The sequence below is a fragment of the Pholcus phalangioides genome, unplaced genomic scaffold, assembly GCF_987345545.1.
Source record: "Pholcus phalangioides strain wild (caught in Gottingen) unplaced genomic scaffold, Ppha-v1.0 ptg000022l_1, whole genome shotgun sequence".
NCBI lineage: Eukaryota > Metazoa > Arthropoda > Arachnida > Araneae > Pholcidae > Pholcus > Pholcus phalangioides.
Genome location: NW_028301615.1, coordinates 6,922,683 through 6,937,899, shown reverse-complemented (window position 1 = coordinate 6,937,899; position 15,217 = coordinate 6,922,683). Strand labels below are relative to the sequence as shown.

The 15,217-nt window shown below is 35.9% G+C and overlaps 1 protein-coding gene across 6 annotated transcripts in view; it reads right to left on the bottom strand.

The window, feature by feature from the left end:
• LOC149069409 (protein DOP1A) overlaps positions 1–15,217 on the bottom strand; it is a 727,510-nt gene that overhangs the window by 423,372 nt on the left and 288,921 nt on the right. For all 6 annotated transcript variants that reach the window (XR_016195089.1, XM_089250153.1, XM_089250154.1 and 3 more), the window contains exon 17: positions 4,721–4,846. Coding sequence is in view for 5 of the 6 variants with exons in the window: in XM_089250153.1 (XP_089106279.1) it covers positions 4,721–4,846 (126 nt within the window). In the remaining variant the exon portion in view is untranslated. The remainder of the gene's footprint in view (positions 1–4,720; positions 4,847–15,217) is intronic.

Below are 15,217 nucleotides of genomic sequence, written 5' to 3'. Positions count from 1 at the left end.
TAAGACGAATATAATAGAGGGAGCACATGGGAAATGAGAAATTGTGAGAAAGAATGGGTGAATGAGGAAAAAAAAAAATCCTTATTGTAGTTTGCCCCTATGCCAATAGTGGTGCTAATTTGCGACCAGTTTTTCCATAGCACTGGCAATGCTTTACTCTTTAACCAGCTTTGGCTAAAGGGCAAATGGAAGGGCATTGTGTCACAGAAGAGGTAAAATGAGGAAAAAGTAATTAATCAAGTATTTTTAAAAATCTAAAAACTGAGTTTTGGCTCTTTCATCATAGTCCCACCTTTTGCGTAAAGCCTTTGAGATTTGCATAATCATTCATCAATCTCAACAGTGAAATAAATGTAAATAAATTTTGCAAAAACTAAGCCTACATTTTATTTATTTGTATACAGTATGTATTCACAGTGTTGTCTGTGCTGTGGGTGTTCGAGCACCCACACTCTTTTGTAGAATGCACACACATAATTGATTCAGAAATAAAAATCTCCTGTATAGATTTCTGAATTTTTTCACAAATATCGAAAAAGAAACAAAAAAAATTGAAAGAAAAAACTGACTGTTTCCTCCTCATGTGTCTTGAATTGTGCTCGAGTCTCTGTTGCCATTACAACTGAGAGAGTCTGATATAGCAAAGACTACTGTAGGCACTGATATAGCAAACACTACTGTAGTGCCCCCACACCCTCTACTGTCTCAAAAGTTTTGCTTGTATCAAGGATTCCCTGCTTTGCCTAAGGGATGGAGGGTATCTGGAAGCATATGTTTTGGTGTGGCATCAGAACCAGGGGAGGGGGGTTATTGCTACAGCACCCAGTGTTTTGCAGTAAAAGAACTCCTCTCGCTGATTTTTTATAAAAAACTAACAAAGTGATAAATATTTTTTTTCTTCCCTTATATGTCTTATTCTGTCGTGCTCCTATATATATCCAGTGGTTATTTGTACAGCTTCAGGCACCTATGATTATTATTTTTATAGAGGCTACTTCCTTTTTTTTCTATTCTGTGTCATCTCTTTACCTCAGGATGAGTGTTTTACAATAAATGAAATTCTGTATTCATGAGGTGATCCAGGCAGGTGTTTCAGTCGACAAAATGAATGCCTGCAAAAAATTTTTAAAGGAAAATTTGTATCCTTGTTTATGACGGATAACGGCAGATATGGGATAATTTGCTGATAAGATCTTTACAGTGGCTAGTTCATTTGTACATGCATTAATTTCCTTTAGACCAGCGGGTCTCAACCGGTGTTCCACTGAGTCCTTGGGGCTCCATGTGTACTTCCGGAAGGGCTCCCCAGTCACTTGGAGAAAAAATAAATCAGTAAATTTGAACCTACAGAGCTCCGGCATAGAAATTATATATTAAAAAGGCTCTGCGAGTAGATAAAGGTTTAGATCCGCTGCTTTAGACTGCTCATCAAGGCAAGTCCTGTGTTTGGACACTCTAGAACCACTTGATATTGTATAAATGGAACTATTGCTCACCTAATTGCTTCAGATAAAAGGTCCAAACACAATACTTGCCTTGATGAGCAGTCTAAAGCAGCGGATCTAAACCTTTATCTACTCGCAGAGCCTTTTTTAATATATAATTTCTATGCCGGAGCTCTGTAGGTTCAAATTTACTGATTTATTTTTTCTCCAAGTGACTGGGGAGCCCTTCCGGAAGTACACATGGAGCCCCAAGGACTCAGTGGAACACCGCTTGAGACCCGCTGGTCTAAAGGAAATTAATGCATGTACAAATGAACTAGCCACTGTAAAGATCTTATCAGCAAATTATCCCATATCTGCCGTTATCTGGGGCATGAGGGGCCCCTTATCCGTTACATGGCCTCTCCAGTATGTGGGGGGCGTTAAAGATCCCAGCCCCTAGAATGGAATCATTTGTGGGGGCTCCAGACCTGACTCTGGGGCCCCTTCATAATGAATTTATAATGTGAAAAAACAAAAAATGAGAATCGTCGCAGACCCCAGAGCTTGAGCAATTTCAGCCAGGGCTGTCTAAAAAACACCATGGGCCCCTGGGCCAAAGGATTTTTCTGAATCTCTACCTGGAAAATTCTCGAAAAATTTAATGTCTCATTTTTTTTAAGCCAGGGTGGGCCCATGTGTTAAGACAGCACAGGTGTCAGCCATGCCCTCATGGTTCTAGCTATTGTTTCTCCTATGCCTTCTAGAAATGCTGAAAGAAATCCATTTTGAACATGGAACAGGCAGGCATCAATCAATGTTGCAAACTCAGTGACAACCCCCTTTAGAGTATTCATCAAGGCAAGTCTTCTGAGTGTTTGGACCTTCTTTTAATTGAAGCAAGAAAGGTAAGTATTAGTTCCATTTATAAAATATCAAGTGGTTCTCGAGTGTTTGCCAACCACAGCTCCTTCATGCATGGCCCCTCCAAGATGGGGGAAGAGATCCTAGGCCTTAGAATGGGATCTTTTATGAAGGGGATCCCAGACTTGACTTTCATAGACCTTTCTATAATGAACTAGCAAAAAAACTGCAAAAAAAAAAGTTATACATAATACTGGCAGCACCAAAGCAGTGAAAAACAATTGTAAAGGCTTGTGCATGTGTTAAACACATTGTTAGAGAACCACAGTAACCGAAGTAAACATTTTGAAAGTGAATGTTGGGGCCCAGGAACCATTGTTGCCCAATGGTTTTTCACCAATTTTGGGCATTTGCCCAGCTCTGACGAACCCAGCTCAATGTAACCTATCCTGTTTGGTGCATGTAAAATTTGGCAACAATCGTCTAAAATTGTAGATTTGTATAAAGGACAAGCATACATACTTTCACATTTATAAATAAGATTTATAATGTGAAAAAAAACGCAACAATTGTTTGCTTGTGTCTATCTTTTGTTCTACCGTAATGCTTTATCTAAAATGAAATATGATTTCACTCAATGGGACACAGCAGTGTCGTCTTAACGTGTGGGCCTACCCGGGCATGGCCCGGTAGAGAAGAGGAGCCTCACAAAAATGATATTTGGTTGAAATTTTCTATAATTTACCTGTTAGGGCTTCAGAAAAACCACTTGGCGTGGGGGCCCATGGTGCTCTTAAGACGGCCCTGGGACACAGTCCCCCAATAACGTTAAAACAAAAATTCTAATTCCAAAATTAGATGGATACCAAAGGGTTGAAAATCAACTGATATTCATAACTCAAAATTAGACATTCTAGTCACCTGAATGATCAATATTAATAGAACTATATCAACAGCAATATTATTTTTTTGTCAAAAATTCCCAAAAATCCAAAGTAATCCGAAAAATAATTTTATAAATTTCAGACATGAAAAAATTGACAATACTCAAATATCAGAAAATAATTGCTTATTGTAAATTATCAAAAATATGTGAATTGTAAACTCAATTTTTGGCACACATTCATTTAGAAAATCTGGCCTGGATTAAAAAAAATAAAATTCATAAAAGTATAAAGGGTTAGGATGGCATATAAATTTTGGAAAAATATTGATCCATCAAACAGATGCTGAAGGATTGAGGCCCCACTCAGTATACTGCTTAATATAGGCAACCCAAGACATTGTTTCACCGCATCAGTAAAAAAACTCCCAGCAGTGAAAAAGAACACTGCTGGGCGTGGGGGAATTTTCGGCTACTGGTTCCGCGGAGTGATGTCGTTCAATGGACCATTGATCTTTAACACTGACCAGCTTGCGACATAGGCAGGAAAACGTCAATATTAGCAATTCTGTGAAAATCGTATTTTTAAAAGCAAAAGCGTATAATCATATTAATTTGCTAAAATCGTACTAAATACGACAAAATCATTGGATGTTCCAATCCCATCCCCTGCTTTTATGTTTCCTATTACAAAGAAAGGGCTTTTTTTTCTCTTTTCCTCCTTCTTTATATTCAGGGAAGCTTCCTCTTATTTTTCTAGGTAATGCTATTCATCACCATGGGGAATGCCTATTCTAAAAAAAGATCCCTTCACAGAAAAAAAACATGGACTTTTCAGGAGTGGCTACAAAAAGTAAGGAGTTATAAGGGACCTTCCCCAGAGGGAAATGAAAAGTTAGGGCATTTTAAGGAGTTTAAGGATGTGTGAACCCTGGATACTTTTTTTGTCAGCAAATCCTTTACCTGCAAAAGCCATTCAGGTGCCTTGAATGCTCCTAAATGGCTCAATCTGCCTTTTTATTACAGTAGTACAATTCTATAACAGCTCCATGTTTAATAGTGTTGAAGTTCGAGCCCCACTGTCGCCACAGTGGTGGTCGGCTGGAGTTGGTTTTCTGTGGTTCCCAACTTCGAGGCGCAAATGCGAGCTGATCTCCCCGTTAAGAAGTCTCGCCACAGAGAGCAACAGGCCTACAAACAGTACAAATATTCAGTCACCACACATCACTCACTTCACTTCTGAGATAGAGATGGCAGCACTGAAAAATCATACACAACACTAGATACACACTCAGACTGTTAGGTACACACATAATTCCGGCACAACTCACTAGGTAGTAAATTGCCTATGGCAATAGACCCGAGTTGTGCTCGGTTAAAAAAAAAAAAAGTGTTGAAGTTCGCCAAGTTGCCATTGACCTTGCATAAGCAATCACAGTCAACTTAAGAATAAATTATGATTTAAAAATTGATAAATTAATTAATATGATAAATTAAAAATTTGCGTAAGCATGCAGCAATGGAAAATCTGGGGGAAAAATTTACTCACTTCTTTGTCTGAAAAATAATTTTTGCTTCCTTGTTCATACCATACAATCGACACTGCACAAATAAAACTGGTACTGTAGTTCAGAGATATAGGACTTAGAAAGCTCAGTATCTGTTGTTTTACAACCTACACATATAATGTAAAGTAAATTAATATTGCTGTACATACCAATACTGCATATTAATACTTGGCTTTGACTGTGCAAAATGTAATATCTACACATATAGGAAGCTGCATAAATATATGTCAGCACAATTAATATTCATAAAAACAACTTTCTAATAGGAAGTTAAAGAACAGGGGGTTTTCAAAATAAAAAAAGTTGTATCTCTATATATTCAGCTCCTAATGAAAGAAATGACAGAACTGAAATGGGTATGTTATTTGGATATTTTTCTAATTGCAAGTACGTTGAATGTTATCAGTTACTATGCCAGTTTTCTCATTATTGTAACTAGTGATTGTATAAAACGTTAAAAACAAAAACTATTTCATTTCTAAATTTTGTCATTTTCGTTTTCTTTTAGACAACACAATAGAAAAAAATTGATTGCCAGATTAAAACGTCTGATTTTGGTGCCCCTCCCTTTAATCCCTAAAAGTATATTTTAAATTCAGAAAAATAGTAAAAATTCAAATTTTTGTATTTGTCAAAATTTCATATTTATCGCATTTCATGAATTTCACATTTGTTGCGGTTACTTCGTAAATACAAAATCTACGTATCCCTACTCATGTGAAATCAAAAAAAAAAAAATCAAGCAAGTGTCACAAAAAGTCAGTGTTCTTTAAAAATTGCTGTTTTTTCTCTTCATCTTCTGATGATTTTGGGGTCATTCGCGCAGAATGTTTCTTCAAATCGTTTCTGATTGAACACAATATATATACACAAAAAAGCATTTTTTTAAGAAAAAGGAAAAAAAAAGAATTTTATGAGAGTGAAATACAACCCCTATGCAGTGGGTTTTCATCAGGGGAACCCCATGCATAGTTCAAAAAGTGTAGGAGTTTCTGAAGAGTGTCTATGCCCAATTGCATTAAAAATCCCAGCCCTTATTCCCAAACACCTGCCTTCTCAAAAACATGTTGGACGAAAAATAGACAATGATAAAATGTTAAAAATACAATATTAGAAATATATATATATATAGAGCTTTAGATTATAAGATCAAAGCAGCATGAGAAAAAAATTACAGGAATAAAGTTACAGGAATAAAATAATTACAGTGAATATTTTACAAGGATTATGAAAAATGTCCAAAAAATAAATTAAAAAGTCTAAAGAAGTAGTCAAGAAATCACCGGACATACCTCAAGAATGGGGAAACTGTTGTTTTGAAGATTTTTCTGGAAATGTCATTGAAGAAGGTGGTTGGAATACTGTTGCCAGATGCAATTTTGAAAAGATAGAGGAGTGCTGCATTGAATGCTTGTTTATTATTACAAATGTGTCCGAATCTACAAATTTGAAGTATAGAAAGGTTGGTAAGAGTGCTTGAATAGCAGGTCCCCATTGGTATTCCTTTAATCTGCTTGTAGATATGTATTCCTTTGTAAAGAAAGTTTTCAAGAATGCAGAAGTTAACAAGGTTTTTCCTGTGTGTCAAATTAAATCTAAGGGAATCTTCATATTTTTGAGAGATGAAAACATGTTAATGAGTTTATTGTGTGGTACGCTAGTGAAGAGGTTTTCAAAATCATATGTGCAAATGTGAGAAATTTTGTTGTTGTTGATAAAGTCAAGAACCTTATGGTTGTTGTTAATGTGTGATAATGTTGTCTTCTTCGATAAGTGAGAGTATATTGTTTAACACTTTAAAAAACATTTTTCCTGCAGCATTGTTGTAGCTTCCTGTCCCCCATGTTACAAATCTCAATTTTATTATATATGTTCCAAAATTTTTGTGAAATACAAGAATTATTTTTTTGATTATGTTAAAGCTATTGTTTATGAGAGAATAGGTGTTGGTATCTGCATATTCCTGGAGAAGTAGTTTTATGAAGAAAAATTTACACATTATTATCTTCGTCAACTGTAGTGCATAAGAATGACTGTTTGAGATTTCTTATGCTTGAACACAAAGATACACTCATGTATAATTCTTGTTCGTGTGTGTTGCTCTGTTACAAAAAGGAGGCTTTCACATCCTTCAAGAACTTGATTTTCCATTCTCTGAAGTCTTCAATAGGCCAGCTATATTTCCTAGCAGTTTTCAAGATGAAGATATTTATTTATTTCGACAAATGGTCTATGATTGTGTTCTGTGGTAGTTCGGGATTTATAGTACTAATATTCTATCTCTATATTACGATCATAATATATCGTGACACTCCACATGGAACAAATAATTTGGCAGCACAAAAGGAACATAACCAAATAATTTAAGTTTTTTTTTTCATTTATCAAGAACATATTTAAACATTTTCAGCTGGTGATCGATGTAATGTGTACAATGCACGGTTAACCTGCCCACAAAAAACACATTTCTACGGGGATTGTTTTGTTTACCACCTTTACCAAAACCTTACCACATGAACAAAAAATAATAATAATTCACCAGAACAAAATTAATACATGTCACACAGTTATTTTAAATAAAGAAAACTTCAATTAAAATAAATTATGAAAAAAATTATTGTTATATATAATTATTTATATTAAAAAAATTATTGAAAATTGTGCTAATCGACAATTTGAAAGGACCAAACTTTCCATTCGCACATGTTTTGTGGAGTAAGTTGGTAGATTTGAAATCTTTTGGGGTCAAATTTCAAGGGTATTTTTACGAAAAAAAAATTTACATGAGTACAGCAGAGTCTTGCTTATCCGACATAAATGGGCCGGCAGAACATCGGATAATACGAAGGTGTTAAGGAAAAGCCTATTAAACGTCAAACCATGTTGTAATTTTGCACATTAAGAACCTAATCATGTTTACAGCAAAACAACAGAAAAAATTTAGTGAGAAAATGAACTTACAGAATATTTTGAAGTTGAATACACAGTACTTGAAAAAGTTCAGTCCTGTGGTGATTTAAAAAAATTTTTAATCATAGTCTGCTTTCCTGACAAATGCTGTTTCTTCACTGCCAAATCTTGCCATCTTTGCAGCGTGATTATGTCAATTCCTGTAGCTTCTTGTTGCTAAATGTATTTAATTGCAGTTTCTAGAGCCTTGACTCTGTCGTTATGTGAAATTCTGAAGCACAGCGACAAAACTAGAGGGAGCGGGAGAGGAGCAACTGCCCCAGTGGTGGGCAGGCCTACCTTTGGGGGGGTGGGGCAGGGGAGCCGTTGCCCCCCCCCGGCTTTTGAAAATAAGCTAAAAATGGTATATATATATATACACAAATATATACATACATTGAGTACATGTGCTTTGCCCCCCCCCCCTGGAAAAAGTTGAAATGACGGCCCTGTGGGTGGGAGTATTAGCTGCGAACAAAGAACACAGTTCTAAAATTATCAAATTTCAAAGTTGTAGGGGGCAAAAAAAATCCTACTCATGACCATGCCGCAGCATTCCATTCCAGGACAGGGGCATAGGCATGATTGACCTTTTTGGAAGAGGCCAAAAATTTTTCTTCCCGAATAATTTGAGTAACCAGCAACTTCAATTGTATATAAAAGTATATAAAAGGTATTTTCTTTTAATGTTTTTTCTTTCACAGATACACTGGTGTAAGAAATTAAGAGAATTTGCAGACTTGGTTGATTATCTCTAAAACTACTGTACCGATTTTAATGAAATTTGATATGTACATACATTGATACGATACAAAACAAATAACCATTCAATAATTGTAATACACCCGCATGATCGTGCGTAACACTCGTTGGAGTCGGAAGGTATGAAACCGCGGTTGCAGAATAAACAAAAAAATGGGTTAATAGGAGGAATGGTCCCCTGTTACAGATATACAGGTCTCGCAGCGTGATTTCATACTTGAAATAAGGCAGTTTATCATTTCCTGTGGCAATTGGTCCCACTCGTTCAGCAACGCTGTTTTCATTCCCTGGAGGGTTCCCGGAAAGGGGTTGCGAGTTGCAATTGCCCTCCCCAGAGCGTCCCAAACAGGCTCTATAGGGTTAAGGTCTGGAGATCTGGCTGGCCAATCCCTCCGGCGAATACCCTCACTCTCTAGAAAATCGTCGAGCAGAAGAGCTCTATGTGGCCTCGCGTTATCTTCCATTAAAATGAACTCAGGGCCAACTGCACCCCTGAAAAGGCGAACATAGGGCTCCAAGACCTCATCTCTATACCTCACACCAGTCACAGTGCCTCTTTCAAAGACATGGAGAGGTGTGCAGCCATCCCACATGATGTCTGCCCAGACCATTAAACCTCCTCTGCCATAATGGTCGATTTCGCGGATATTGGAGGTTAGGTAGCGGGTCCCTGGTTATCTCCATATGAACGTACGGCGAAAATCGGTGCTTAGGCTGAACCGAACTCATCAGTGAAGAGAACGGTCGCCCATTGATCCATACTCCAATCTCTATGCTCTCTGCACCATGATAAACAGATTCTCCTGTCCGTAGAAGTGAGCGGAATGCAAACAGCACGTCTACTTGCAAACAACACTCTCTCATGAAGTCTTTTGGAAACAGTCACCCTTGATACACGGGTTCCTGTGGCTGCATACAAGTCACGAGAGAGCTGAGAAGCTGTAGCACTCCTGTTACGCCTCGCTATAATCGACAAATGGCGATCTTCTCTGGCTGTCATAGCTCTTGGACAACCTTGCTTAGGCTTTCTCTAAATGGATCCGGTATCCTCGAACTGTTTCCATACACACGACGCTGGGCATTAAATTGAACTCTCTACAAATCTGGACTTGAGATTGGCCTGCTTCTAGCCTCCCAACAATTCGCCACCTCATTCCATCATCTAAACGTTGGTGGTTACTCATTTTTACTGTTATAATTTGAAATTAATTGATTGCTGCAAAATAACACCAAGAAATTCGCAGAGGTGTGCTAACGAACGAAATGCATCTTAACTTACACACGCTTATAAAGCCTTTTTCTCTACTGGCTCCGCCTACACACGTGTACGCTTACGTATTCGACGTACAAGTTCTACATGTATATGACATGATGTTACTCTCTTTTTGTTAATGGAAGATTTTTTTTTTTCTTTCCTTAAAAATCAACATCTCAAAAAATAAATATTGTTCTGAATAATCTCTCTTAAGTCCTTGAAATAAGCAGAGAATTTATTTACTACTACTTACTTATTATTACAAATTTATTTACTCTTAATTATCTTCAGGAAGTAAAGAAGTTTATTTACAGAACAGCAATTTTTGCATGTATTTACAAGCAGAGATACATGCAGATCAGAGTTCTCTTGATTGAGCATAAAATACAACAATTCTCTCCACTGGCTATTGAATGATTTTTATAGACACGACAAAAATTCTAGAATTCTTGCATACTTCTGGTTTTGTGGCGCCTCCATCTGGAGACCTTCTAGAACATGGTTCATACTCCTTGATAGTAAAAAAATTCAAGGACTATTCAAGCACTTTTCTAGGCAAAATATTAAAATTCAAGGACACTCATATCGCGGTTGATAAAAAAATAAAAACAGTGATTTTATACAAAAATTAAATAAGATTTTTAAATTTATATTCAACATTTACTCATTTTTAATTTTGAAACGCCAATTATTTAAAGCTATATATAGTAGACAATGTCAAGTTTTAAAGGTCTTGCTTTTGAAAAAAGCCACTGTAGTTCAGTATGCAAATAACATTTAAGCAGAAATCATTTAATGCTTAAAACAATATTGAACTTTGCCTTCGATGAAAAAAAATTAAAAAGCATGTAATCATATACCTAGGGTGACTATATGACCTGTATTTCCTGGACATACCCTTATTTTCATGTAATTTTGGCCATTCCAATTTGAATTTTTTCATGAAAAAATGTCCCATTATTTTCTGCAAAAGCCTATTGAAGTTTTTATTCTTTACTGAAATTAAGTATTGGCATTAGGAAAATAATTTTAATACTTAATTTCAGTTTATTATGAATTATATTATAATTATGACTTTAAATATTGTCCTGTTCGTTTCTCCCCCCCCCCCCATATAGAATAGATTTAAATCTGCTTCAATGCAATGATGCTTCATTTTTTACTTTTTTTTTGCCAATTTTAACAATAATTGGCAACTTTGCTTACCTTTGTTAACATTTTTGGTGACAATTGGTGATTTTCCCTTATTTTTATCAAGGAAATATGGTCAGCCCACACTTCAACTGACATTCAATAGTTTAAAATATTTTGAAGCGATGCAATGGTATGCGTGCCCATATGTCCTGCTTTGAACATTGTCACATAATCATTGTACCCTTGTTGCTATACACATTTTCGCCATAGTGGAATATGGTTTAGAGGGGATCGAGTTGAAGGACAAAAATTTATGGAAGAAATTCACACAAAATAATTTTTTTCAAGCACTTGTAAGCACTTGAAAACCATCATTATTTTTTTCAAGGACTGTAATGATCTTGACATTTATGGTTTGGCAACAGGAGATTGTCTTGATAGGTTCTTCAAAAATTACGCCACAATATTTTTCGTAATAATATCTTCACAACATCCAGCTTTCTGTATATCTTCCATTAACAAGTGGAAAGCAATATTATGTTATATAAGTATATATATAGCCATATGGTGACTTGTCTATGAGCTTATTAGCTGATCGTGACAGGCTGTTCATTGCACAGTCCCGTTCGCCATATATATTACGCTCCAATGAAGAAAAATCTCTATCTCCTCTGTAGCTTAGTGACGAGAGCACTCGTCCAGCAAACATGGGACCCAGGTTCGACTCCCGGTAGAGGCAGAGATTAGTTTTTTCCTTCCTTAAAAAATCAACACCTCAAAAAATTGATATATTCACAACATTCAGCTTTTTGAATATCTTGCAATGTTCTATACTTTTTTCTCTATTAAAAACCTATTGTTACACTAGAATAATTGTTTTATTGTTGTAGTCTGTAGAATAATTGTTTTATTGTTGTAGTCTGTAGAATAATTGTTTTATTGTTGTAGTCTGTAGAATAATTGTTTTATTGTTGTAGTCTGTAGAATAATTGTTGTAGTTCAAAAGCATGGATACGAAACATTGCATGAATGCACATGGCCACATTTTTGTTTTTCTAGAGATTTGCGGCAGATAGCTTGAAATTTCAGATTAGAAAACATAATATTTGGGTTCAGCATACCCAAAAACATGTTTTATGAAAAATCAATATTCTCTTCCTGCTCCTTTTAAAGTTATAAGGACCTCATTTCGTATGGCTGCCATTTTGTTTTTAGTGATTTAAAGCATATGACATAAAATCAAGAGGGGCAAACAAAATATTCGGAATTAGCACATACGTTCAGAAAAACTTATTTGCTCGCCTTTTCTCAAAAATGCTTCCTACTGTCAGAATTTTCGAAAATTGGCTCAGTCTATCAGACATAAAAGAATTTCTTCGGTGCGGAAAGGATTAACAGAAAAACAAGTTGATATCGTTCATAAGGTTGCTCTGATAGGGGAAATGATCGAAGATGAGTTTTTGGATAACCCCAAATTCACCTGTTTGACCGTACACATTTGCAGATACAATAATATTGTTACGATCTGTAGGCGATAGATGGCGCGATTTGTTCGATGACTTTCGGAAATATCGAAATCGGTTGATGCCGGTTTCAGTTCATTGGAGAAAGATGCTATTGCTGAGAACATTCCAGAAAGTCACGCCCCTCCAGACATTGGTTCAACCCCTCCGTACGGTAACTGTAAAATAGAATTTTGTGTAATGTTCTATTTCTCGAAGTTTCTGTCCGGCTTATAAATAGTGCGGCGCTCACAAGATGACAGGCTCAGAGAGGCAAAAAGAGACTCGAATAGAGAGAGAGACTGGATGAAAAGTTATTCGTGATTTAACTTTGTGAGAAAGTTGTTACAGGGTTCATACTCATTTTTGTAAAAAAATTTCCCTGACTTTTCCAGGTTTTCCATTCAAATTTTCAAAAAATTCCAGGTTTTTTTTAAAATCAAAAAATTGATATAAATTAATAAAAATTTAGAAAAAATTAATTATATTATAAAATTATTTATATTAATTATAAAATTAATAATTTTAATTACAATATCATAATGACATCATAATCGTCGATTTTTTTACACACATTTATGCTTTTCAAATACACCTGACGGAAAAGAAAAATGGAACACAATTAAGAAATGAAAGATTTCCCTTATCGTCAATTTTAATGCCCACAAGATTTAAGCCTTTACAGTTGTTTCCTTTGTGACATAATTAGTCAAAGATGTAGTTGGTTTCACTGCATCAAAATTCTTTGGAGTTGGCTTGCACTCATGTAAGCGCTAGAACCGAGAAGCTACGCAATCGAGGGTTGTTCACTGAACTCTGATTTCACGTGCTTGGCGTAGTTCTGGATAACTTATCTGCCCATGTTGCGAGTTTTACCACAAAACTGCCACCATGCTTTATACGGGTAATTTTTGACTGCTTTGATTCAATCAGCCTACTGACGATCCGCTCTGACAAGATTTCTTACAACATATTGTTTTCAAATAAAAATACCCACACGGAAAATCAAAACATACGCGTGCGTCATCTGTCGTTCCTAACTGAGGTCAACTTACGAAATTATCGCAACTGAGCTTTGTACCCACAGCTTTCTACGATGCGTAGTTATGATGTTTCTGGAAGCACTAGAAAAAGTTATGATAAAGTCGTAGCAATACGCTTTTCCAAGCGGACTTATGAAATCCTCGTTCCTCCTTGGCAGTATCTAACATTTTTTGCGATATATTGCAATATTTTACGGAATATCAATATTTACGATGTTATCGGAATTCCCTTTTTCATCCCGATGGATTTTTTTTCATCATTATTATTTTTGATCGATCTTTTTTCCCAATCAGACGACAATCGTGACTTAGGCTGACAATACTTAGGCTGATATTACACTATAAAAGTTTGATAAAATCCCTTTTATAAAACTCAAAAAATTCAACCAATAAAGTTCATAGGTTACATTCGAGCAAATGCAACCGATAATCTTATTGGTTGAATTTTTCAAGTTTTATAAAAGGACTTTTAGGAAACTTTTATAGTGTAATACCGGCCTAAGTTTCTATACCTAACAGCTGTAAAAGTCTTATTTTTAAATTATTTTTTCGCAACGTCATATACATTTCAAATCATCTTGCATTATTATGATAATATTCAGACACTCCAGCCATAAGCAAGGGAACCTTGTGGCTAAGGCCATTTCACCCCCCCCCCAATAAATTTTTTGAGGGGCGGAGATCCCCCTCCAAATAATTCATGAGTATACAATGAACTTTTCCGCCTACTGCGTACGGGAATACTTTCTAACTACTACAAAACATTTTCGGTAGTTTCTACGGATTTCTACCTTAAAATACGGAACTTTGGCAAAATCGTAAAAAGTACAGAAATCTGTTTTTTTTAGAAATTACTTTTGTTCAAGTATTTCTTTGAATTCAATTATCCTATCGAGAGTACAAAATGAAGTCACGCAAAGACAGAATCTCCAAAGAATAAATAGCACGCCAAGAATAATTATCAAATTAATTACAAATCAACCAATTGGCGGAAAAAGTTGCGGTTTACACTGAGAGAACTTATCATAGCCTAGAGTTATTTTTGATAAATAAAAGACAGTTCAACTTTCATTCACAGATTGGGACAAATAACTTGAAACCTATGTATATAAAATTGATTTCCCGTGTGTACTCTATACAAATCTACAATTCCAAACCGATCTTTGCAAAATTTTGTATATGTACCAAACAGGTCCCAACTTATAGCAAATGCATGAAAGGGTAAAAAAACTGTCCAGCAACAATGATTTTTGGAATGCCTACTTTTGTTACCTTGGTTCCCAAGCAATGGTTTGTCACTGTTTTAATGCTCCTAGTGTATGAAGAAAACCCGGGTAGAGCCAGGTATTACTGCTAGTTCACAACTTTCTTTCAAAAGTTGAAGGAAATTGATTTGAGTTGGAAAAACAAAACGAGAAAAAGATTTGCAATGGGGATTGCCCCTCCCCCCAAAAAAATTAGTTTCGATTTTTTTTTGAAAAAAAAAAGTTTTGTCCCCCCCCCCAACTTTCCCGATGATAAACATTGTCACTACGGAAAGGCTTGGTTCCAAGGCTGGCATGTAGGTTTGAGTGCCGTATATACGGAACGAATCACAATTTTCAGCCCCCTCAATGGCTTCTTCATGTTCGCAGTTCTGACTCCGGCCAAGGACGCCGGAAGTGTTTGGAACTTGTGGGTTCTTGTCTGAATCTTAACATAGGAAATTTTGATTTCTGAATCAAATCTCTGGGTGCGTAAACCCATTCCATAAAGTACCGTGGGCACCCACAGCATCGCTGTCTCCGACGCCACTGCAAATGTCAATTAATTTTTGATTAATTTATTTTTTCT